The sequence below is a fragment of the Puma concolor genome, chromosome E2, assembly GCF_028749965.1.
Source record: "Puma concolor isolate L17-30 chromosome E2, mPumCon1.1.hap2, whole genome shotgun sequence".
NCBI lineage: Eukaryota > Metazoa > Chordata > Mammalia > Carnivora > Felidae > Puma > Puma concolor.
The window spans coordinates 44,388,335-44,412,484 of record NC_141681.1 but is presented as its reverse complement, the minus strand read 5'-3'; the positions used below and the strand labels follow the sequence as shown (position 1 = coordinate 44,412,484).

At 57.4% G+C, this 24,150-nt stretch overlaps 1 protein-coding gene across 3 annotated transcripts in view; it reads right to left on the bottom strand.

Annotated features, from left to right (window-relative positions):
* Positions 1-19,254: 19,254 nt before the first annotated feature.
* Positions 19,255-24,150, bottom strand: part of HPN (hepsin) — a 17,868-nt gene continuing 12,972 nt past the window's right edge. For 2 of the 3 annotated variants that reach the window (XM_086691084.1, XM_086691085.1), the window contains 6 exons: positions 23,906-24,071; positions 23,626-23,816; positions 20,503-20,598; positions 20,167-20,309; positions 19,820-19,984; positions 19,255-19,601 (listed from right to left, as the gene is read on the bottom strand). In XM_086691084.1, coding sequence (XP_086547210.1) covers positions 19,563-19,601; positions 19,820-19,984; positions 20,167-20,309; positions 20,503-20,598; positions 23,626-23,816; positions 23,906-24,071 — 800 coding nt within the window. In that variant the 3' untranslated portion in view covers positions 19,255-19,562. Of the gene's footprint in view, positions 19,602-19,819; positions 20,009-20,166; positions 20,310-20,502; positions 20,599-23,625; positions 23,817-23,905; positions 24,072-24,150 lie in introns of all 3 variants that reach the window. The other variant, XM_086691083.1, reaches the window with a different exon arrangement.

Genomic DNA, 24,150 nt, shown 5'->3' with positions numbered 1-24,150 from the left:
TTGAAGTCGCCAAAATCATCCAAGATACCCATGTGACGGTCCCCACTGAAGCCACAGACGGTGCTAGTGTAGATCTCCGGCACTATCCCCCTGAGGACACGGGATTTGTGAAAGGCCATGGAGAGGCCACCGGTCACGTGGACCGCGGTGGCCGAGGATGTGGAGAAGGCCCAGAGTATGACCCCAGACAGAGGCAGGGGCAGGCTGGCCTGGGACCTGCTCACCTGGAAGACAGAACAGACACCGAGGTGTGTCAGGCGGCCTTGCCCAGACACCAGCCCCTCGGGGTCGGGGCTTCTGCCCCCTGTGACCCACCCTCCTCATGACCTCCAACGAATCTTCTAACATCACAGATCACATCCTGTCCCTCCCTTGCTCAAGCCCTTCCATGGCTCCTTGGTCTCCTCAGATAAAATCCAAAGTCCTCCCTGTGGCCCGTGTCACCTCTCTGTCCTCATCTCCGCCCACTCGGCCCCTCACTCACTCTGCTCCAGCCACACACCAGGCCCCATTCCAACCTTCACACTGACTGTTCCCTCTTCCTGGACACCCTTCCCTCCTGTGTCTACACGACTCCCCCTCTCACCTCCTTCAGGTCTCTGTCCCAGTCCTTCCCTACCTCCCTGCCTCCACGGGCCTCTTTGGCCTCCTTCCGGGCCTTATTTTTCTCCAGAACAAACTGCATGCATCGCCTCTGACATCCTCAGGGTGCTCTCAGGGGTTTGTGTCTAGTTTTTTCACCAAAATAAACAAAGTCCCTGCCCTTGGAGAACTCCTATGCTGTCCAGAGGAAGGCGGACAGGAAACGTAGTGACCCCCGGTAGCAGGTTTCTGACTGGCATCTGAAGGGGGGGGGTGGGCAGTCCTGCGGGTCAGCCCTTAACCTGTGGGGTCTGATGCCATCTCCGGGTAGATGTGTCAGAGCCGAACTGAATTATAGGACACTCGGCTGCTGCCCACAGAGAATTGGAGAATTGCTTGGTGTGGGAAACGCATACATCTGGTCACAGAAGTGCTCTGGGTGAGCAGAGAATATGCCACACGGTACTCACATTTCATAGATGGGGAAACCAAGCCACTAGGCCAAGGTCAATAGTTAACAAAGGGCACAGTGGGGCTGGAACCCAGGCCTCCAGGCCCAGCACCACACGCTTTATTGTTTCCCCACATTGCCTGTTAGAGCATCGGCTAACACTCTTTGCGTGGGCCCAGTGACCATTTGCCTCACTCGTGGGGTCTGGAGCAAGAGTGTGAATGGAGGCCCACATCTCATGTCTCCCAGCTGCCAAACTGTTAAATGAACTATGTTCTACCCTCAACACAGGGACCTTCCTAATTCCCCGGAGGCCAGGTGTGGCTTTAGAATTCTTGATTCCGCAGAGTTTCTGGACAGGACGTGGTGCCCAGGAGAGGCTGCCCAGGCCCACTTCCCGTCTTCCCAGCCCCGGCTGTGGCCCACGCTGCAGGAGGGAGGTTGCATAATGATACAACCCTGTAGCCTCGGCCCACCTTGGCCGCCCCCCCTCCTGCACAGTCCACCCCCTGAAGATGGACGTGGGATGAGGTCACTGAGAGCCCTGGCGTTGTGGCTCCCAGAGCAGATTCTGGAAAGGGGTCAGGAGGGGGTGCAGGATCCAAGGGCACTTCCCAGAGGTCCTTGGGCTCTGCAGCCTGTGGGGAGTGGCACAGCCAGAGCTGGCGGGACCCTGGAGTGCAAGGCTGGGGCAGGGACCCTCTGCCCAGTTCAAAGGGCGGCAAAGCCCTAGTGTCTCCTTCTCCAAAGTGAATACCCCTGGGCTACCATTTCATCAGCCTGTGGTTATTTACGCTCATTAGTCATCAGGGCTCTCTGAGACCAGGACTAGAGTTAGGTCACGCCTACCTGGATCACCCCAAACTGCCCCAGTGGCAGTGACAGCTGCCTTTCTTCCATGTCCACGTCCACCTGTGGGCCCACGTAGCACCCCAGGGCTCCTGCTGCCTGACCTCCATCCAGACGGCCAAGGGTGCGGCCAGCATGTTCTGGCCAACACCTCCCGGCCAGGCCCTTGGAAGTGGTGACGGGTCCCATTGAAGGTGTGCAGGTGGGGTCTCCAGAGAGCCACACTGTCCCCTAGCGCGCTGCTCTGGCAGGCTGTGACACGACTCTGAGGGCCCACAGGCATGAGGGTGGCACCCGAACAGGTATCCAGGCCTGTGGCACCGACACTTCTGCTCACGGGTAGCCGTGGACGGCACCTGGGTGCCCGAGATGTAGCGCCCCTGCAGGTGGCGGCCACGGTCGGTGTGCGACACTCACATGCCCGCCACCAGGGAGAACCCTTGTAGCAGAAGCAGCTGGCTGTGCGCCAGGGGGTGCAGGGCCCTGAGGAGTTAAGGCAGGCACAGGTGGCAGGGCAGGGTGGCCCACAGAAGTCGTAGTCACTGTTGGTCGGACGTGCCACACCCGGGAGAGGGGACACATGGATCGGAGGCCACCAGCCCAAACCAGAGGGAGAAAAACCTGGGATGGTTGCAGGTCAGGAAGGAAGGCAGGGATGGACCACAGGGTGCTTCCCAAATTACCACTATTCCTGGTTAATGCTTTCTCTCCATATGGCGTGTTAACATCATGTCCGCAGGCAACTTAAAAATTCTGGCATGTTAGGGGCACCTGGGTGGCTCAGTCCCTTAAACGTCTGACTCCTGATTTTGGCTCAGGTCATGATCTCACGGTTCGTGGATTCCAGCCCCGCGTCCGGCTCTGTGCTGACAGCTCAGGGCCTGGAGTCCCCTTGGATTCTGTCTCCCTCTGTCTCTGCCACTCCCCAACTCAAAAATAAACATTGAAAAATTTTTTTTTAATGGTAGCATGTGATGAACAATTAGACAACTCAGGATCAAGTGCAGGAGATGTTTACAAGAGGCCTGTGAGGGACCTGGATTCTGGTTTGAGGTTTGGGTCCCCATCCCCGGGAGCAGGGCTCAGGGTCTCCCTGGGGATGAGGGGTTCCAATCGGCTGAGGAAGGTGGCATCCTAGCTGCCCAAGGCGTGAGGCCCTTCGCAGAAGGGGAAGGGGCACTGACGGCCCCCCTCAGGCTGGCTCACCACTCAGGCAGGCGGATGCCACGCAAGGCGCAGAGCTGGACAGGGGCCTCCAGCACGGCACCCGGCGTGCGGTTGCCCAGGCCCCACCGGTGGAGGTCGAAGATGCAGCCTGCATTTAGGCCATGGGCTCATCGTGCCTGTGATGTTTGCAGAAGGGCCCGGGGCAGTTCCCCAGAACCCCGCCGAGCTGCTCTCTGGGGTCTGTCCTGCAGGGCTCGGGGTCCCCAGTGTCCCCCTGGTGGCTGAGGGGACCACGGGGACTCAGCCGGGCCCCCCCAACCCACGTGTCCTGCCTCCCCCGCCTGGCCGACCCCACCAGCCCCCTCCTCCGGCCTCCGCCAGCCTCTCCTTTCCAGACCCTGCCATCTCCTCGTGTAGTTTTATAAACTTGAAAAAACCCAACCCGCAGTAACAAGTAATTTTCGTACCATTGCTCCCCACAAAGAAGCTGTTAGGACACGGGTTCTGGAATCAGCCTTGTTGCCTCCAAATCCCAGCTCTTCCACCGGGACGTATTTCCAAATCTGTGCCACCCGATAAAGGAGTCACCAGCCCCCCGGGCCTGCTGAGCGCTTGAAATACGGCTAGTGTGACTGAGGAGCAAGATGTTTAAGTTAAGCTAATTTACACTTGAACTTAAATAACCGTCCGGGCTAGTGGCTGCCTCGTCGAACACCTCAGGACTAAGGTTTTGGGTATTTCCTGCCTCCTTTTCGGGAGTTGGTAGAGTGGAGTATTTAAGATCCAGGACTCTGGAGCCAGGCTGCCTGGGTTCCAGTCCCCATTTCCTACCGTGGGAAGTTGGGCAAACACTCAGTCCTTCTGTGCCTCAGTTTCCCCCTCTGTAAGTGGGTGTAATAGTGGTTCCTGGTACCAAGGAGCACCACGTGCTTGCTACTAGTGGCCTTTCAGCCTGTCTGTCCTTGAGAGACTGCCGGCTTGCCTGCTGTTTGGCCCCAGCCCAGCATTTCCCCCAACCCAGGCCTCCCTGGCCCAGTGTGGCCACTCACCTAGGCTCTCTGTCCTGGGTCTGCCAGGCGTTGCTGACATTGGTATTTCTGGGGACAGGTGCCCCACTAGAGAGTGACTTGTCATCACTGCGGCCTCTGTGGAAATTGCCCCAGAGGCCACGGAGGCAGCCGTGGTATTTGGGCCCCACCTACACAAACAGTATGTTGCGGCCTTTGAACCAAACCTGTAGCTGGGTGCCCACCCGCAGTAGCATCTGGTCTGCCTCCCACCACATTCAGGCTTCAGAGCACTGGGTGTCCTACCCCCAGGTCCTCCACCGGCGCACGCGGTCCATCTCCTCCTGCCACGCCCTCCCCTGCCCAGTGCCAGGCACACATCCCTTTGTAACCCCCACAGTAGTCACAGGGGGACAGAGAAGGCACTAAGGGACATCTCCAAGTGCACATGTCCAAGTCTGAGCTCCTCAAGCCCCGTCCCCTCACTTCCTCCATCACAGGCAGGGGCAGCTCTACCCTTCGGCCTGCAGAGGCCAGCACTCAAGTCCTCCTGGAACCCACTCTCTGTCACCCCACGTCTGATTCTTTCAAAATATTTCCAGAATCCTACCACTCCTCCCCACCTTCAACTACCCTCTCCCCGATTCCAACCACGGCCACTTCCCGCCTGGACTGTGCATCAGCTGCCTCTCTGTCTACCTGCTCCCACCTGCCTCCAACAGTCTGTTCCCCACATGAAGCCACAGGGAACCTCACCCTATTTAAAATCATAACGCCCACCCCATACATACACGCACTCCCAATGTTCCTTTCATGTTTTATTTTTCTAGGACTTATTACCATCTGATATGTATTTGCTTTTTCGTGTTTGCCTTCCACTTTATAACCTGAAGGGACCTGTCTGCTTTCTTCTCTGCTGTGTCCTCAGAGCTTAGAACAGGATCTGACACAAAGTCAATGTTCAGTAAAGTCTTGTTGAAAGATGGATGGGTGGATGGATGGATGGATAGATAGATACGTGGATGGATGGATGGATGGATGGATGTAGAGATGAATGAATGGATAGATAAATGGAGGAGTGAATGGAAGAATGGAAAGCTGGATGGATCAATGGCACGCTGCATCATTGGAGATGGTTTGATGCAGGGGAATTTCAATGAAGGGATGGATTGATGAAGGGGTGGGTCAACTGAGGCATGGAGGGATGAAGAGGTAGAGAGTTGGAAGGATCAGTGAATGGGTGGAAAGGTGGATGGGTGGATGCAGCATGGGCTTGACTGGATGAGGGCAAGATGAGGGAGCGGCCTGGACAGAGCTGAGTGGGCTTGCCTTCTGCCCTCTCAGCTGGACTTGCAGCCCTTCGGGGCCACGTGCATCTTCGGTCCCGGGCTGCTGAGCTCCGCCTCCACAGTGTAAAGAAGAAGGACACACACTGGCTGCAGTAGTTGCTGTTGGAAGCATCCGCACTGAAGGAAGGGCCCGGGGAAGGGACATGGCTCACCGGGGTGGGCCAGGTGCTTCGGAAGTGGACCGCAGCCCCACAGAAGGTGAAGTAATGAGGGTCTCCGGTGGCCATACAGGTGCCTAGAGGGCTCTGGCAGCCCCACCGGTCACCCCACAGCCCGCAGACATCCCCAACAGGGCAGCAAGCTGGGCTGTCGTGAAAACACTCTGCTCTGTCCCTGCTGCAGCAGTGGGGGTACCATTCCAGCCAGCCAAGGTCTCCCACCTGGAGAGAGAGAGGCCACATGAGCATCTCCTGCCCAGGCGGCCGGACCTGACCGGGCACGGTGGAGCCCTGGAGCAGGCAAAAGTGTGGGCCTGGCAGCTGGACCCGAAGGAGCAGAGATTGAGGAGCTGGCTCAGCATGAGGATGGTCAGGAAGGGAAGGTGATGCTCAGAGGCAACCACAAGGCAGGCCTGGCACCCGTGACCGGCCCAGGCAGCAGCAAACTGTGAAACCTGCTTCCCTCTGCACAAAGCACAGCCCATCGGGAGAGTTGTTGGGAGTAGGATCTTGGCATCTCTGGGCATCTCAGGTCAGGCTCTCCAAGGGTGGGAAAGGACAGCCAGTCCCCTTGACAGGGAGGCAGGGAAGAACACAGGGAGTCATAGAGTCCGCCCAGAGGTGGGATTAAAACGTATGCCAGTCAGTAGAATGCCAGCTCCAAACCCATCAGCATGCATCCAGCTGGAGCCTGGAAAGGGGATCTGGGAGCCCCTGCGACGCCAGGCTTCGGAACACGGCAGGAGGTGGGGGCAGTCAGGAGTACAGAAGCGTTTCTGTCTGCTAACAACGGGCTTGCAGATGAGTGCCCACCCTGCTCAACCGTGACTCACCACAGAGGGAAGGATTCTTCCAGAGCCCAGTGGTGAGCCCGGCATGCGTCTGCGGGGCCAAGCAGAGGGTGCGGCCACCGCCCTCCGAGACACACAGATCCCTGACACAGCTGGACACTCACGGGTCCGGGGTGCGGGAGTCAGTACCTCCTCCCCACTGACGCCGTCTGCCCCCGGTCCCCTCGCGCTGGACAGGCAGACCACAGCCATCCCCATAAGCCTTGCTTGGCAATGTGGGTCCTGGTGTCAGCACTGGGGTCACGGTTGAAGCTCCCGCAGAGCCCACAGGGGTGACCCGTATGGGGCTGTGGCAGGGGGAGGGGAAGGGGGAGGCTGTGGGTGACATCGGGGCTGAGCCACTGGCCACAGTAGGACTGCAGCACGGGGCAGAGGTTGTTCCCGTACACAAGGCTGCCTCCATTCAAGCCCACGGGGAGGCTCACTGTCTCGCTGTTAGCCTGAGGGGTGGACAGAGGAAAGGAAGGTTCAGGACAACAGGGCCAAGTTCGTTTGGGCCGAGTACCGCTTGGCACATGGTAGGTGTTCAAATGTTCAAATACATGTGAAATGATCCTCAGTGAGGGGGGCAAAGACAAAAGTGTAATGGTGCCCATCTCTCGTCCGGTCCTGCTCAGCCTTCTTTGCCCTTTCTCTGGGTTTCCTCGGGGAACCACCCCGCCAATCCACACAGTGGGGAAGTTCACCCCCACCCCCCCGTAGCTTCCAGCACCTGACCCAGGCCCATCAGTCAGCTAGTCCACGTGACTGGGCCGGAGATGTTCACATGACTCAAGCCGGGCCAATGAGGGACAAGCCCTGGGGCTTCAGAAAGCGGTCCTCTGTCCACCAGCACTTGCTAAACTGGCCGCCCTCTTCGTGGGGCCGCATGCGCTGAAAATGAAGCCCCCGCAGAGGAGAGTAGGGCCCAGAAATGGGCACAGATTCTGGACACATTGTTTGAGCACTTGAATCCAGCTGTGCCTGAAGCCAGAGACTTTTTTTTTTTTTCAGTTATATAAACCAACAAATTCCTTTTTCGTTCTTAAGCTGATTTGAGGTGTGTTTCTATTATTTTATTTTACTTATTTTAATTCTTTTAATGTCTATTTCTGAGAGAGAGAGACAGAGCATGAGCAGGGGAGGGGCAGAGAGAAGGATGGAGACACAGAATCGGAAGCAAGCTCCAGGCTCTGAGCCGTCAGCACAGAGCCCGACACGGGGCTCAAACTCACAAACTGTGAGATCATGACCTGAATCGAAGTCAGACACTTAACCGACTAAGCCACCCAAGTGGCCCTGTTTCTGTTATTTTAAACTGAATGTGTTCTGATGGATATAGACAGAAGAGTAAGTATCGTCAGAATAGAGGTAAAAATGAGGAAACATTGGAGGGAGAATTTTTTCCCAAGGGCCTGGGATTCCTAGAACCCACATGTCCCCAGCCAGGCCTGGGCTGTCCCTCTGGAGGTGGACCCCGTTCTCGTTAACCTGGATAGACACCTTTCAGATGAGCATGATGGGGCTCTGGACCTGCTCCTGCCCGCCCCCCCCCCCCCCCGAACCCCAGTTCTACTCTGAAAAAGGGCAATGAGCCAGAGGAGCCACAGGACTCAGCAGATGGATACATGGGTGCCTGGGAACTCAACAGTCCTACCGTCGAAGATGGTGATGTGTGAGTGCCCAGATGCCAGAGGGGAGCAGGTGGCCTGTGAAGATGCCCCTCAGGGTCCCACACTTCTGCCCAGACCCACAGGAGGAGGGGGAGCCCATGGTGTGGTTGGGCAGTGGCAGAATCGCTCCCAGTGCTCCCCAGCCCAGACGGCCTCCCCGGCCACGTGGTGCCTGTCCCTGTCTCCCATGGAGCAGCCACACTGGACAGGGGACACACACTCAGTGACATTGAGCCTGAGGCTCGTGTCACGCTGGCGCAGAGTCAGGCAGCTGTCGGGCAGGGCAGGCTTGGCGTAGGAGCTGGGACATGTGAGAAGCCACAGACCTCATCGTGGCTGTTGGGAGGGCAGGCCAGCTCTGGAGGGACACAAGTCACAAGGACACCGATTCACTGCCCCAAGATCAAATTCTGTTGCCTGCTGTCTCTCCAGCGCCCAGCACAAGGCAAACCTCCGTCAATATTTGTTGAGTCAATGAACGTATTGAGGCCCCTGTCTGTAGTATTTATTTGTTAAACTTCGAGTACCTACTATACGCCAGGTGCCAGCCTCTGCCCGTACCTTCCCGGACTCTGAGCCTCCATCGTCACCTTTACCCCACCTGATCTACGGCGTCCCAGTCATACCAGCCGTGGGGCTTAGGTGCTCACTGTCCTCCCGCCCCGTAAACACCGGTGCCCCGCCCACTCAACAGGTGCGGCCCAGCACATAGCAGCAGGACCCCCCCGGGTTGTGAGGTTTGCGCCATCAAAGGTGCGGTGGTGGCGGTCCCCTGACACCTGCCTCTTGGGACTCCACGGTGCCAGGCCCCAGCGTGCAAGGGGCATGGAGCTCCATCTCTGCCAGCTCGGGGGCGACAGTGACGTGGTCCCCTTTCCTTGTACTCACACAGCTCGCAGCAGAGGGGGCTCAGCTCTTGAGCCCCTACGGGCAAGACGTGGCCTTGCTGGGGACAGCCACAGAGAGCCCGGTACCTGAACAGAACAGGTAGCTGGTGTCATACATGCAGCCCCCACGACACAGGCTGTGGCGGGCCAGAGGCACCTCCGTACAGGGGCAGCTTGCCTCACAGACACCGACATGTGTCTGCCAGAGGCCGTTTTCAGAGCAGGATTGTTCTGCAGTAAGGAGAGATAGAGGGAAATCAGCATCAAGCGTTGGATTCAAAGCATTCTCCTCACCCCTCACTCTGACTCAGGTCAGGGTCAAGACCCCTCAGAGTCCCAGTACTGCGTTTTCCTCAGAACCACCCCAACATGTACACCCACACGCACACGCACACGCATACGGAGTAGGGTTGTGTCCTCTCAGACCCCAAAGCAAGAACAGATGTTTCTGTGCAGTGCACAGCCTGTGCAACTGTACACAGTAGTTCTAGACACGGCGCCCACCCTCCTCTTCACTATCTCCCTCCAGCTCACCACCAAAGCCAGGACAACACCAGGCACCCCCAGGGATGTCAGTAGTTTGACAGGCCCAGGGGCGCCTGGGTGGCTCAGTCGGTTAAGCGTCCGACTTCGGCTCAGGTCATGATCTCACGGTTCGTGAGTTCGAGCCCCACGTCCGGTTCTGTGCTGACAGCTCAGAGCCTGGAGCCTGTTTCAGATTCTGTGTCTCCCTCTCTCTCTCTGACCCTCCCCCATTCATGCTCTGTCTCTCTCTGTCTCAAAAGTAAATAAACGTTAAAAAAAAAAATTTAAAAAAAAAATAGTTTGACAGGCCCAGGCAAGGGCACCCAGAGCCTGACAGCCAGGCTCCCGTTGGCTGCGCACTGCTTCTCCACACAGCTGTCCACGAATGGGCCCACAGAGGTCGAGGCACAGGCTGCAAAGGGGCCCGTCAGCTCTGAGAGCTGCCACGGGCCCTGGGGCCTGCATACGTAGCCTTCCTTTGGGCTGGGCATCTGGACCATTCGGAGCTGCAGCGTCCCACCTCCTGTCAGCTGGCCTGGAACAGCCCAGGCTCCAGCTGGGGTGTTTCCACGGGGGGTCAAGGCCTTGGGCCCACACGAACCCCCCCCACCCCCCGCAACAGCGACCTCAGCTTCGGGTCCCACAAGTTCCAGGCGCACATCCTGGATCCACAGTTCAAGGCCGGTGCCCGTGGCCAGGTGGGTGACTGAGTACCGTGCGTGGACAGCAGGCCCAGCCTCAGGGACAGAGGGGGCGGAGGAAGCAGACACCCTTCCAGCTGTGGGACAGGACACAGCCGGGGGTCAGGGGACCTCAGCAGGTTCACTTCTGGGGGAGGCGTGGGCGTTAACAGCAGACCATGTGAAAGCGTCGCTCTGGGGAGTAGGTGCAGGTGGGCATGGAGAAGGCTGGGCTGAGTCCCGGGCAGGCACTCAGTGGGTGTCCGGGTGGCGACTGCCGGAAGGTGAGAGGAGAACCAGGAGCTTGGGGTCCTGGACGCAGGGAGAAAGTGCTTCAGGGAGGAGGGAAGGGTTGGGGTGTCTCAAGCCACGGATGGCCAAGCAGGATGTGGGCTGAGGATGGGCCGCTGGGGGGACGGGGGGGGGGGGGGGGGGCTCATCAGGACCGGTCTGGCTGGTGTGAGCTTGAAGGCGGACAGAAGCCCGAGCAGAGAAGCTTCACAGAATGGAAGGGGAGGGATCGGAGGCACTGAGCACAGGTAACCCTGTGGGGGGTTTTGCTCTAAAGGGTTTCGAAGGCAGGGGGCAATCGCTGGAGGGGCTGAGGGATCAAGGCAGGTTTGTTTGGGTTTTTTTTAACAAACGTAAAGAAAATTTTTAACGTTTATTTATTTTGGAGTGGGGAGAGGTAGGGGCAGAGAGAAAGGGAGAGAGAATCCCAAGCAGGCTCCACACCGTCAGCACAGAGCCTGACGCGGGGCTCGAACCCACGAACTGTGAGATAACGACCTGAGCTGAGGTCAGGGGCTCAACCGACTGAGTCACCTAGGTGCCCCTAGGCAGGTGGGACAAATCGCAGCCCGTTGGAACAAGGTGAGAAGGATCCAGCAGAAAGGGGCAAACTGCGGGTAGACTCAGACCAGTGTGCATCAGAGTCCCCAAAGTCTAGCTGAAACAGACTGCTGGGCCCCACGGAGTGGTGGCCCGGGGTGGGACCCAAGAGCTCCCATGTCAACAAGTCCCCAGGTGTTGCTCATGCTGCGGTCTGGGGACCCCACTTCGAGAACCATCGACGCAGAGGCGAGAGAACAGAAGGATCTCTGGGTGAGACCCGGGAACAGTCGCAGGGATGGAGCTTAGTCAGGGACCAAGGCCACCGTCACCACAGCTGCTGGGACTCAGAGGGGGCCCCAAAGGGTTCCCACTGTGTTTCCCAGCGAAACAGGAGGCGAGACTGTGGCAGCTCAGCTGAGAGTGGGGTTCGGGAAAGGAGGTGTGAGTGCTCATCCAGGAGAGGCAAGTGAGGGTAGCCGGGAGCTGGGCAGGTGGCCCCTCAAGTTCACGATCACAGATGTGAAGCCGGCCCAGGGGCGAGTGCAAGAGGACAGGGGAGCCTTCTGAAGTGGGGTTTGCCTGATGAGCGGGAGGGAGGGGAGGGTGCCGGCCGGCCGGAGTCACAGACAGAGCCCGGAACCGGAGAAGGAAGGGCGCGGGGAAGCAGCGGTAGGGTCAGTGGGTCCGTGGGCTGGATGGCCAGTGAGGCCGGCCAGTGGCTAGACTCAGGGGCAGCCAGAGACTGGCTTGTGCAACAAGGAAAGTGGCGGTGAGTAGGGGTGAAGCTGAGGCCTTGGCGGGCTGCCCCTCGGGAGGGGCCACGAGAGGCCTGTGGTGAGGACCCAACCCTGGGAGGCTCCACGTCTCCCGTGACCCTCTGTCTGCCTCGGGAGAGTCCGCCGTGCGATTCGCCATCCGCCCACCGTTCGTCCACCTGTCCGTCTGTCTCCCCGACTTCCGTCTCACCACTGCTTCCTTCCGCCCAGTATCATTCCGGCTTTCCGTTTTGCCGTCAGTCTGACACTCTCTTGGTCCACCTGCCCGTCCGTCTGCCTGACGGTCTGTCTTCTCATCACTCTCCCTCTCGGCCTGCCTGTCACCCTGCGGCTCGCTGCCTGCCTGCCAGGCTCTTTGACAGTCAGTCCCTGTGACTGACAGCCCATTTTCCCACTGTGCCCGTGGCTCCCTGGGTGCCCCTCCTTGCTCCACCCCTTGCCCAGCCCCCAGCCTCACTCATTCACCAGCCGGTGTCCTGTTGGGCCTCGGGATCTCACCACCACGTCCTGGCCGTGGACCACCCGCCCCACTTCCACACGGACGTGGACGCCAGGAAAGCAGGGCCAGGACAGCCTGACAGGGCGGGAGCTCGGCTGCTTCTCAGCAGTGTGTGTAGACGGCCCGGTGGGGGGGGGGGGGGGGGAGGGCACCCAGGTGGCAGGAGGGGCTGGCAAGGGAAGGGCTGTGCACATGCGCTTTGCTGACCTGCCCGCTTCAGCCGGCAGTGCACCCGGCCTTCCCGCACACGGTGGCACCGATGGCTACAGGCATTACTGTTCCAGAAAGAGGCACAGAGAGGCAGGAACTGGACTGTGGAGAGAGTGGGGCTGGGGCCTAGACTCCAGGTCCTGAGAGAGGACAGGACAGGGTCACCCTGACTCCTGGATTGGAGAATGGAATGGGTGGGGGGTGTGGACCCCTGGTCCTGGAAGAGGAGAGGGCTGCGGCCTCGGGCTCCTGGTGCCCGTGGGCTTGGACCCGGGAGCAGGCAGGTCTGGGATAAGAGCCCCCACCGCCTCACCACTGTAGGCACAGCCATCGGGGACCACAGAGGTGTCGGGGCGGCAGGCCCAGTACCCGGGGAGGCCACATTGCTGCTGTCTGCCACCGACGGGATGTCGGGGGTCCCGGATCCTGGGATGGTGAAACAGTCCCTCTGCTGGCCACTGTCGAAGCCCACGTGGTGTGGGATTCAGGACAGGGTCAGCCAGGCCATTCCTCACCCTGAGGACCCTGGGCAGCCGCTGTTGGTTCCCCACCCACGTGGGCAGCCATGCCCAACCCCCCCGCCCCGGGCCATCGTGGGGCTCCCACCGCTGGCCACACCCAAGGCCTACTGGATGTCCTTGTAGAGAAATAGCGCCCGTGAGGCACCGCTGGCCGTGGAGCACCACCTGGAAGGTGTTCACCTGCAGGGGGGAGTGCGGCCTACAGCCCGGCTCCTCAGCTGGGCTCCATCTGCCCCACGGAGCTGGCTTCTTCCTGGCTCCCCCCTGTCCCAGTCCCCTGTCCACGTGGGCCTCCCTCTCGCCAACCCTCCTTCTCTATTTTTCTATCTCTCTTTTTGCCTCAACCCTCCCTTCCCCCAACCATCTATCTTTCACCTTTTCTCACTCTCTGTCTCCCTGCTCTTGCTCTCTCTCTCCTTCCTTCTCTATCCCTCTCCCAGTCTGTGTCTTTCCATCTCTCTGCCTCTCATTTTCTCTCTCTCACTGTGTCTCTGCTTCTCCTCTCTCTCTCCATCTCTCCCCATGTCCCTCTCATTTTTATCTCTTGCTTTCGCCCTCTGTCTCCGTCTCCCACTTGCCAGAAATCAGACTCTTTCCCCTGGGGGTGGGGCCGGAGAGCCCCAGCCTGGGCCCTTCTCCCCTCCCCCATCCTCACCTCCATCCATCCCCAGAAAAGGGAATCGGGTCCCAGGTGGCCACGAGCAGGGCTCCTGGGCTGGGAGACACGTTGGGGAAGGCGTAGGCCAGATCTTGGGGGCCCGCTATGGTAACTCTGCCTGTGATTCTGCAACATACACAGCCCTGACTCGACGTGGACCCATCTGCCCAGGACGGGGCCACAAAGGCCTGGCCCAACTCCCAGGGAAATGCCTCAGGTGGGAACAGGGCCACAGCCTCCCCAGAGGACACCAGCCCATCGAGGCAGACCTGGGGGAGGCGGGAAAGGAAGAGTTGGGCTGGGGATTGTCATCAGGTCAGGGATTGGAGGGACAGGGCCCAGGGCCCAGAAGGACAGAGGAAAGGAGCAGATATAGACAGGATCAGTCAGGGACCTGTGGTCAGGGGTCAGGGCACTCACACTGGCCGTCCTGTGCATGACCTCAGAGAAGCCATCATCTGTCCTCTGCAGGGAGGGCCTCATCTCCATGCTTCAGCCCACAGGGGTGCAGGGGCAAGGCTGGGGACATCGTGACCTCTCAGAACTCCCAGGGAAGGGTCATGTCCCCTCATGTCCCTCATGACATGGGGGCCCTCAGTCCCCAAGGGCAGGGCTCACCAGATTGGGAGCATGTCCCGCCTCACCTCTGATCGCCTCGCTCCAGGTCACCTGGCTCTGCGCGACTGAGGGGAAGGGGGTTCGGCCAAAAGCTGGGGTCCACCTGCCACAGCTGACCTACCTCCAGAGCCCTCACTGCCCCCTGCCCACCAGCAGCAGCCAGAGCATCCCCATGATGGCCTCGTGTACTGGGCGGCTGCAATGGCTTATCTATCCCCAGGGCTGAGGTGGGGGCCCGGGAGGGGGCCGAGGTGGGGCTGGGGGGACTGTCAGTTCTGCTATCCACGTTTCATGGACCCAGCAGGCCTAGGAAGCTCCCGGGGATCCTGGTCCTCATCGGGTCTGGCCGGGGCTGGGCCAGGCCTGTAGGTGGGGGTGGGACAAGGAGAGCAGACAAGATGGTTTCCAGGCCCTCCCGGGGAGCAGGGTTGCCCCAGGCCCCAGGGTGCAGGAGGGGCTCCCCACTCCATTAGCAGGCCTCGGCATGAGTCAAGCGATCCGCAGACAGAGAACTGGAGCTCTGCTGCCTGGGGAGCTGACGATGCAGGGGCCTCTCCTTCCCTGGACCCCACCGGCAGTGGGTTACAGACCGTCTCGCAGCCTCCCGGGACCGGAGCCAGCAGGTGCGGACAGAGCGGTCAAGATGTGCACCTGGGGAGATGGAGCGGCTGCAGGCCCGACACGGGGCCCACAGGGGGCGTCTGCAGAGAATGATGGGGGATTCTGTGGTAGAAAATCTCAGTTGAGCATTTGGGAGCATGACTGGGGGACATACCGGCCGAAGGAGAGGTGCACCTGGAGGGGTGAATGAGGAACCAGCAAAGGGGGCTCGTGCTGTGCACCTTGGAGACCGGTGGGGGCTGCCTGGCAGGGGAGGTTCTGAGTTAGGCAGTGGGGACCCCATTGTCAAAGTGGGGGGGTCCCTGGGACACTGCTGTAACGCCCCAAATCCAAGCCAGCCTTCACCTAGTCAAACCAGGTGGGACAGAGGGGTGCTTATACAGGCCCTGATATGAGTGGACCCCTCACCTTCCCCCCCTCTGAGGAATCTCGGTTAAGGCCTCCCATCTACGTCCCCAGAACACCCCAGCATGGGGCCCAGGGGACCCCCTGGGAGCAGTGTCTAGGCCTGGTCAATGGTGGGGGGGGGTGCTGGGAGTGGGGCCACTTCTGGTCACATTCCCAGCTTTGTCCCCTCAAATGCACCACCTAGTAGAAGGTCAAACCCCACAGCCCCTGCCTCCTGGCTTGTACGAGGATTAAGCCAGCATTTCCCAACGTGTGGCTCCTGGGCTGCAGTCCGTGCAGGAATTCTGGGAGTGCATAGGAGAAAGTGAGGAAGCATTGGTTATTATTTTACTCATATTTTTCAATCTAATATTTTGTATTTATGTTGAAAAAAATGTGCCACTGCCATATGAAACCTACAGTTTTAGAAATATCGCCACTAAAGTCAAGGCTAAGTTGGAAAAAGAGAAAGACAAAAAGAAGAAGCAGAAAGACATGATCTAAATAAAATAATAATACAAGTGGGACCAGTGGTATTTGTTGCTGGCCTGCCTCCCCCAAGACACCCCCAGAAGAGCAGGGTTTTGTCTGGTCTCCAGTTGTGTCCTCAGTGCTTAGAATCGCGCTTGCTTGGCACGTAATACGTGCTCAATAAATACTAGTCGAATGAATGAAGGAAGGAAGGAAGGAAGAAATAATACAAATTAAGAAATCCACACTCAAATGTCTGACTTTGAGGAAATAATGAGAGAACATACATAAAACCCTTGGAAGCACCCAGACATAAGTGCTAAAAAGTATTCATACATACACTTATTATTATAAAAAATTATTATTATGTACAAGTGCACCAAATAGACATTCTGGGCAAATGCTGACTGGCTGAGCATGAAAATCAAGATATGGCCAGGGCACCTGGGTGGCTTAGTCGGTTGAGCATCCGACTTCGTCCGGCTCAGGTCATGATCTCACAGTTTGTGAGTTCGAGCCCTGCATCGGGCTCTGTGCTGTCAGCATGGAACCCACTTCAGATCCTTTGTCTCTCTCTCTCTCTCTCTCTCTCTGCACCTCCCCCACTCATGCTCTCTCTCTCAAAAATAAACATTTAAAAAAAACTTTTAAATAAATAAATCAAATCAAATCAAGGTATGCCCAAAGCTGAATACCACCATCCTAGGACAAACTTTTGAGATGTAAAAGCAAATCTGAATATGTATTAAACATTTCTTGCTGTCACGGCCTTATTTTCCACAATCACAACAGGCAAATCTTTCAGGTTGAACACTTCAGGGAGGGATAATTTCCCCACTTTGTCAGCTGCCAACATGCTCCTCCGGTCAATAAGTTTCTGTGGCGGTTCTAGAATGCGGGTCCCGAATTCTATCAACGGACTGAGAGTTGGGGTCGGTCTCTCTCTGCTCTTCTGAGTCTGGATAGGTTTGTGATGGCTTCGGCCAACTGAGTCGAGCAGAGGGGAGGCTGAGGTGTAAGAGGCAGTGTTTGTGGAAAGGCTCACTGTGGAGCCCGAGACACCTGGGAAGTCCGAGTGTCCTGGGGCGGCCATGCTCAGAGGCCAGCGAGCTGATAGCTGAGCCTAACCTCTGAGCTGTTCCAGCCCCGGCACCAGACATGGGAATAAAGCAGCTCTCCTAGTCCAGTCTCTGTCCACCGACTCCTTCCTTCCCATAGATCTTCCAGCTGAGGGTCTGGACATCACGGAGCAGAAACAAGCTGTCCCTGCTGTTCCCGTTAGACCTTCTGAACCACGGACTCCATTAGCATGACGAGATGGTTGCTATTTAACCCCCCCCCTCCGCGATGGTTGGGGTGTTTTGTTATGCAGCAAGAGGACAGGAACAGCTGCTCACTTAATAGCTGACACATTTAAATAGTATTACTTCTTCTGCAGAAACTAAAATCCGCTCCCTACTCCCACCACGCCTTGAACGTTCACAGTGATTATTTCCGATCATTGCAATCATTGTTAATCAGGGTGGCATTTTCCTTGTAAGAGAGCTGTTGTGGAAGACTGTACGTTCCTCCTTCCGCTGGACGGGGAGGAAGCCAGCTTACAAACCACATGCGGGGCTTTCCACCCCAAGTCATCCAGAAGGCTTTCTATATTTGAAAGCGAATATTCAGATAAAAAGTCTATGAGCGCAAACCCCTGCTTGTGTCCCGGATAGGGTTGCACCCGGTGGGCCGAATAGTTCTGGCTCGGAGATGCGTGCCAATGACACGGAAATAAGAGTGTTGATCTTCAACTTTTCTGAAGACCAAGACCTCAGCAGAACATCAAAACAGTCCTGTGTTGTCATTAGTTTTCTCATATCTGCGTGGCTCCTTGGGGAGGGGGCGAGGTGGGTGGGGACAAGAGGAGAAACTGAGGCTCACCGACCCTCAGCAAACAAAGGAAACTGGTAAATGGCTATTGAGTGAGTGGGCGCAATAATGGTCGCAGAAGCCAGCGCCGCCCCATGGCTGGCATGTTTCCAGTACACCTGCTATCGGCTTTTAATGCCCAGACGTCCACTAGATCCGCTAGAGCAGGCTGTGTCCCCTCAGAGCCCCAGGGCAGGCCGTGCCCTCTTCAGTCCCTTGCGGAGCAAGGTCATGTCTGCTCTGCCCAGCCCCTCCTGCCAGGGTAAGCTCCTCCAGGACTTGGCTCCACCCGCTCAGGACCCCTACGGTGGGCCATGTTCTCTCAGAAGCCCTGAGCTTCATAAAACACACGTACGGGTCATTTTTCAGCTAATTGCAAAAGAAAATTTATGTTCACGATGTGCAAGTCGAGTCCCAGATGGGATGGGTCGGATGGTCCGTTCACATGCGGACATTTGGAAAACCTGCCTGGAGCTTGCGGATGAGACAGGAGGAGGGGGTCGGGTGGGGCTGAGGTGCTCCCAAAGGACAAAGCGATGGTGGGGATCAACCACACTAAGGGTTTGGTATCCAGGGAGTGAGGCTCGGAGCATTTTCCAAACGCTCAGTTATCCAAAGGCACTTTCCTGTGTCTATTTATGTTTTAGGAAATTGCTCGGATGGACAACACATAATTTTTATCACCGAAAGTCATGGGAAGCAGGCACCCGTGAGCATTTTCCTGCAGACCAGCTGGTTGTCAGCAACACATGGATGAGACCAGGGCAGAAAACACTTGATTTCTCCCAGTTTAGGGGCAGCAGCACCCCCTAGTGGCCGGCAGGCCTCCAAGAGATCTGCAGATGCTCTAGGGAACCCGGGGAAGCTGGGACCCGACCTCCAGCCCAGACCAAGGAAGGGGTGGTTGTCTCAGGTTCTGCTCACAGGGCCTGGCACTCCTGTCTCCATGCTACAGGGACCCAGTTTCCTGTGTTGGCCTATGATGAATGTCTTTTTTCCCCCACTGGGTATCCACATCATGTTTTTAGAAAAAGCGCCCCATTTTCCATTGGGGAACCCCCTATACTCAAGTCATACAGTTCTTGAGGGTCAACCTTCCTGACTCCATGCATTACATGCACAGTGATTTGATGAGGGCTGAGGATATGACCCGAATCTGTCCAGAGAGAGCCAGGCCTGGACTTTGCTGTAGCTGCTGGTTAAGAATTCCCTTTCCACTGGGGCTGCTAAGTGGTCCGTGAAGATAAGCCTTGTGTTTGGGCTGAGGGGGGGGGGACATCTCTGTTGTATGTCTGGTTGTAGTGGAGTCTTCTTGGAAATAAAGCTGGCATGGAGAAAAGTAGATGTGAGAGAAAAAATGAGTCACAGTCCCGATAAAAAAGTATATGAGCAGCTGGATCCAACAGTACCTGAAGCCGATTGCTCCAGGGCAGTTTCAGTTAAGTGAACCAATTATTTTTTTTTTCTCTTAAGCCAGTGGGGACTGGAGGATAATGCTCCCTGCCTGATTTGTGCCAGTCCCTAACTTCTCTCTTCCCTCCCCCACAAATGTCCTCATCGCTGTTTCCATTTGCAAACTCAGAGGCCACGTTAATCAAAACCATCTTTATTATTTAAAGAGCATCCTGTCATCAGGGGCACCTAGATGGGGGTCCCCAGATGGCAGAACAATATTTACATGGGGGTCAGGAGGGTGAGGCTCGGGTGGTCCCAGGGCTGAGTGGGCCCGCCACTGTGGAAGAGAGGAGCCTGGAGGGAGGGTATCCTTGGACCTGTGGGCTCAGCCCAAGAAGAAAAATGTCCCATTCCAGGCCCAGGGTGAACCCCACCAGGTGGGGCTGGAGCCACCTAGGCGAACTTGGGCCCTGGAGGCGTGCACATCAAGGAGAAGCCGCAGGTCAGAGCTGGGTCACCATGCCGCTGGCTTCGGAGTGAGTCTGGGGAAAGACAACTGGGGGCTTCTGAGGACTGAGAGGTTCCCCCAGTCCCACAGCTCCCCTCCCCTCTCCAGAAGCCCTCTGAAATCCATCTGTTCCCTAGGCCGCCCTCTTCTAGGCCTGAGCATAGGTTTCCAGAAAACCCCGCCTTCTCCCTTTTCCCCATTAGAGTCCCAAACACTCCCGCCCTCTGGCTCCCATCTGGGCCCAACGTTCACCTTTATGGCCTGGAAGATCCACTCCCGGAAGTCACTGACTTTGGTGTAGACACCTGGCTTCTGGGCCAGGGCACAGCCGGTGCCCCAGCTCACGATGCCACACAGCCGCCAACGTGGCGTCCGAGAGATGCTATCCTCACACACGAAGGGGCCACCGCTGTCACCCTGGTGGGGGGAAGGGAGGCCTGGCTGGAGGCCGAGAGGGCATCCAGGAGGCCCTCTTGAATGGCCAGCGGCTGTGGCCACAGAGCCCCCTGGGCCTGAGATAGCGAGCCCGACCGCCCCCTGCCCTGGGTCTCCATCCCCGGAGTGGCAGGGGCTAAGGGCTACCCCACACAGTCCCTCACCTGGCAGGCGTCGATGCCACCCTCAGGGTAACCGGCACAGAACATCTTGGGCTTGATCTGGTTCGCGTAGAAATCAGGGCCGTTGCAGACATCGTTGCTGATTATGGGGACTCGGGCCTCCTGGAGTACCCCAGCCTGTTGGCCTGGGGGTGTGCGGGCAAGGCTGGCCAAGGCTGGGGAGCGTGCGCGGCCCCCTTCCCTCCTGGTGCCCCCCGCCCGGGCTCCTCAGCGTCCCTGTGCCCCGGGGCCCAGAAGCATTCGACCAGCCGGACTGCTTTTCCCCAGCCCAGCTCAGTCTCCCTGACGGCGGCTCCGCAGACAGAGGACAGGACTCACCGTAGTACTGTGTGTTGCCCCAGCCGGTTACGGTACAGATCTTGCCATCCACCAGGGCCTGGCCGGCAGCCGGGAGGCACACGGGCTGGATGTATTCTGTGAGAGAGACCATGCGGTCCAGCCTCTGCCAGCCTGGCCCACCTTGTACCAAACCCCTGTCCGGCGGCCTCAAGAGCCCCGGTACACCCTTTCCTCGGTTCTTTTAAAATAACCATGGGAAGAGTTGCCATCAACTGAGTTAACCGTGTACGAGGCGCTTTCCCGTATCCTCCAAACTCCCATCAGCCCGGGGGGAGGGGAGGGGCACCGTTAGCCCATTTCCAGAGGAGGGACATAAAGCCCAGTCACTTGTCCAGAGTCTCATAACGACTCAGTGACAGAGCTAGAACTGGAACCCAGGTCGGCCTGATTCCGGAGCCGGTGTTCTTAACCCCGGCCCACAGGGCCAGACCCTGCCGAGAGGGTGCCTTTGTGAGAAGTAGGAAAAGGCATCCCTATCTTTACATACTTGACTTCCAACTGCCAGAAAATCATCACAGTAGATACACAGGTCTACGCCCACAACAGTGACAATGGTGCCCCTGAGATGCGATGTCCTTGTGCCGGGCACAACACGCACAGAGGGTTTGTCTGCTCCCTGCTGGTGACTTCACGGGCCTGAGCTTCGGAGCTCTACGCTATAAAATGGACAGAATAATCTTTTCCCCTAGAGGGTGTGGTGAGAAACTGGCGAAGCACTGAGCAGCCCACCTGACACATAGGAAATGCTCACATGAATGAGTCACAGTAATAAACGACAAAAGCGGTGACTGCTCACACAACTGGGTGCCCACTGTGTGCTGCCATCGCTCGAAGCTCTTTACTCACATTCCCCTTTTAATCGTCTCAAAAACCCTAGGCAGTCATTTAATGGATCAGGGAAACTGAGGCACAGACAGAGGTGAAGCCACACACTCAAGATCACATAGACGGCAAGCCCCGGAATCTGATCCCAAATCCTATGCTGTTACCCCCTCGGCCCCGTGTCTTGAACCGAAGCCACTCCCACCCCCTCCTCCTGTGCTTCCACAGACACTTCTTTTTTTTTATTTTTTTTTTTTTTAAATTTTTTTTTTTCAACGTTTATCCATTTTTGGGACAGAGAGAGACAGAGCATGAACGGGGGAGGGGCAGAGAGAGAGGGAGACACAGAATCGGAAACAGGCTCCAGGCTCTGAGCCATCAGCCCAGAGCCCGACGCGGGGCTCGAACTCACGGACCGCGAGATCGTGACCTGGCTGAAGTCGGACGCTTAACCGACTGCGCCACCCAGGCGCCCCTCCACAGACACTTCTTTACTTCAGTATTTGTAACCCCCAAAGACAAGGCTTTGTTTTGTTTTTTTTTTAAAAAGTGTATCTGGGGCGCCTGGGTGGCTCAGGTCACGATCTCATGGTTCGTGGGTTCAAGTCCCACACGCTCTGTGCTGTCAGCGTGGAGCCCAATTTGGATCTCTCCCCCTCTCTGTCCCCCACTGGTGCATGCTCTCTCTCTCTCTCTCTCTCTCTTTCTCTCTCGAAAATAAATACGAAAGAAAAAAGCAAAATGTGCACCATCCCCTTCGATGGGAAAACCAATAACACGGATCATTCAAAAGAAAATAAGCATAAAAATAAGTATAATAGAAACCACAAAACAGTCCCACAGCACAGCCTGGGGGTTACACGCACAGATTCCCACGCCAGGCAGGCTTGGCTCAGATCTTTGCCATTTTTCCAGCTGCGGGACTTTGGAGCAGAGTTCCCTTCTCTGTGTCGGGATCTTTCCCCATGTGGGAACGAAGGATCAGAGGAGGACCCACCCTCCCCAGGCTGCCGTGGGGGCTAATTGTACTATTTCATTATCATTGTACCGTTGCCTGACGGAGGCTCATCGTCGTCATTACTACGACTTCGTGGCCATTGTTTTTATGATTAGTGTCACCACACTGTGGCCTGCTGAAAGCGGAAGCCCAAGGTCTGCTCTCAATCCAGAGGCAGGCCCTGGAGAAGCATCCTGACCCCTAAGGGGAGTCTTGCCCCCTGACAGCAAGGAAATGCCCCCAGAGAACTGCAGAGGGGCTAACTTCTGAGTCCCTCTCTGATTCATCTATTTTAAAAGCCTTCTTCATTTCATCTTTTTCATTTTAATTTTTTTTTATGTTTATTTTTGAGAGAGAGGGAGAGACAGATCGTGAGCAGGGGAGGGGCAGAGAGAGAGGGAGACACAGAATCCGAAGCAGGCTCCAGGCTCTGAGCTCTCAGCACAAGAGCCCGATGCGGGGCTGGAACTCACGAGCCACGAGATCATGACCTGAGCCGAAGTCGGACGCTCAACCGACTGAACCACCCGGGCGCCCCTCTTCATTTCATCTTAACTATATTTGTTGGTAACAGCTCTCTTGAGATGTAATGCACACACCATGCAGGTCGCCCTCTTCGAGTGTACGAGTCAATGGCTTTTTAGTGGGTTCACATAGAGTTGGGAGCCTGACGATCCATTTTAGAACAAAAGAGATCCTGTGTTCTTGACTCATCCCCTCCCAGTCTCCCCACCCCAGCCTCGCCCCTACCTCATAGCTCCCCTACCCCCTGGTAACCACCGATCTTTCTCTGTCCCCACACCTGCCCATTCTGGAGTTTCATTTTAACGGGATCACAGAGCGGCCTTTTGTGTCTGACTTTGGTTTAGCACAGTGTTTTCAAGGCTCATCTGAGTGTGTCTTGTGTCGGTACCCTGCCACTCCTTCCGTGTGTGGACGGACCACGTTCTGTTCATCCGTTTGTCAGACGTGTGGGTTGTCATCTTTTGCTTGTCGTCAACCGAGCTGCCTTGAACATCTGTGTGTGAGATTCTGTGCGGACATGTGTTTCCGCTTCTACTGGGCGCGTACCCTGGGGTGGAATTTGCTGGGCCCAATGCTAACTCCATGTTTGACTTTTCGAGGAACGGCCGGGTGGTTCTTCAAAGTGGCTGCACCAGTCGTCCCTGTCTGACGCGTGCCCGTCAAGATCGTTTCCCTTACCCCCATGGATTCCTATGGCTCCGTCCTCTCTCCTCCCAGCCTCTGGAGTCCCCAAGGCCAAGGCTCACCTCCAGACTTACCCGTGAGGGGCAGGGGGCTGGACAGGTGGACCAGGGCGATGTCATTGCTGTTTTCCTCGCTGTTGGGGTCTCGAAAGGGGAGGTAGCCCCCGTGGTACACCACCGCCTGCACCCCCAGCTGCAGGCCATGGGGGGAGGCCTGGGCCACAGCTCCGGCAAACACCCGCCATCGGGACAGGACCCGGTTCCGCCTGCCAGGGGACAGGAGAGGAGGATGGCAGCTGCCTGGGCACGGCCCGTCCCACGTCGCCTCTCCCCCTCAGCGCTACGGGACGCTCACTCAGGGAAGCAGTGGGCAGCTGTCAGCACCCAGTCTCCAGAGAGCAGGGACCCTCCACAGAGGTGAGCTCCATCGTAGCGAAGACTGACTTGCCACGGCCACCTGCCCAGGCTGGTGTCTCGGCCTCCCACGATGCGATCCACAGGCAGCTTCCGACGGCCACAATCTGTGGGAGAGGCGGAGTCACGAGGGCCCCGGGAGGGCCTGGAACCTCAGGACACAGCCCCATCCTTGGGGATCTATGG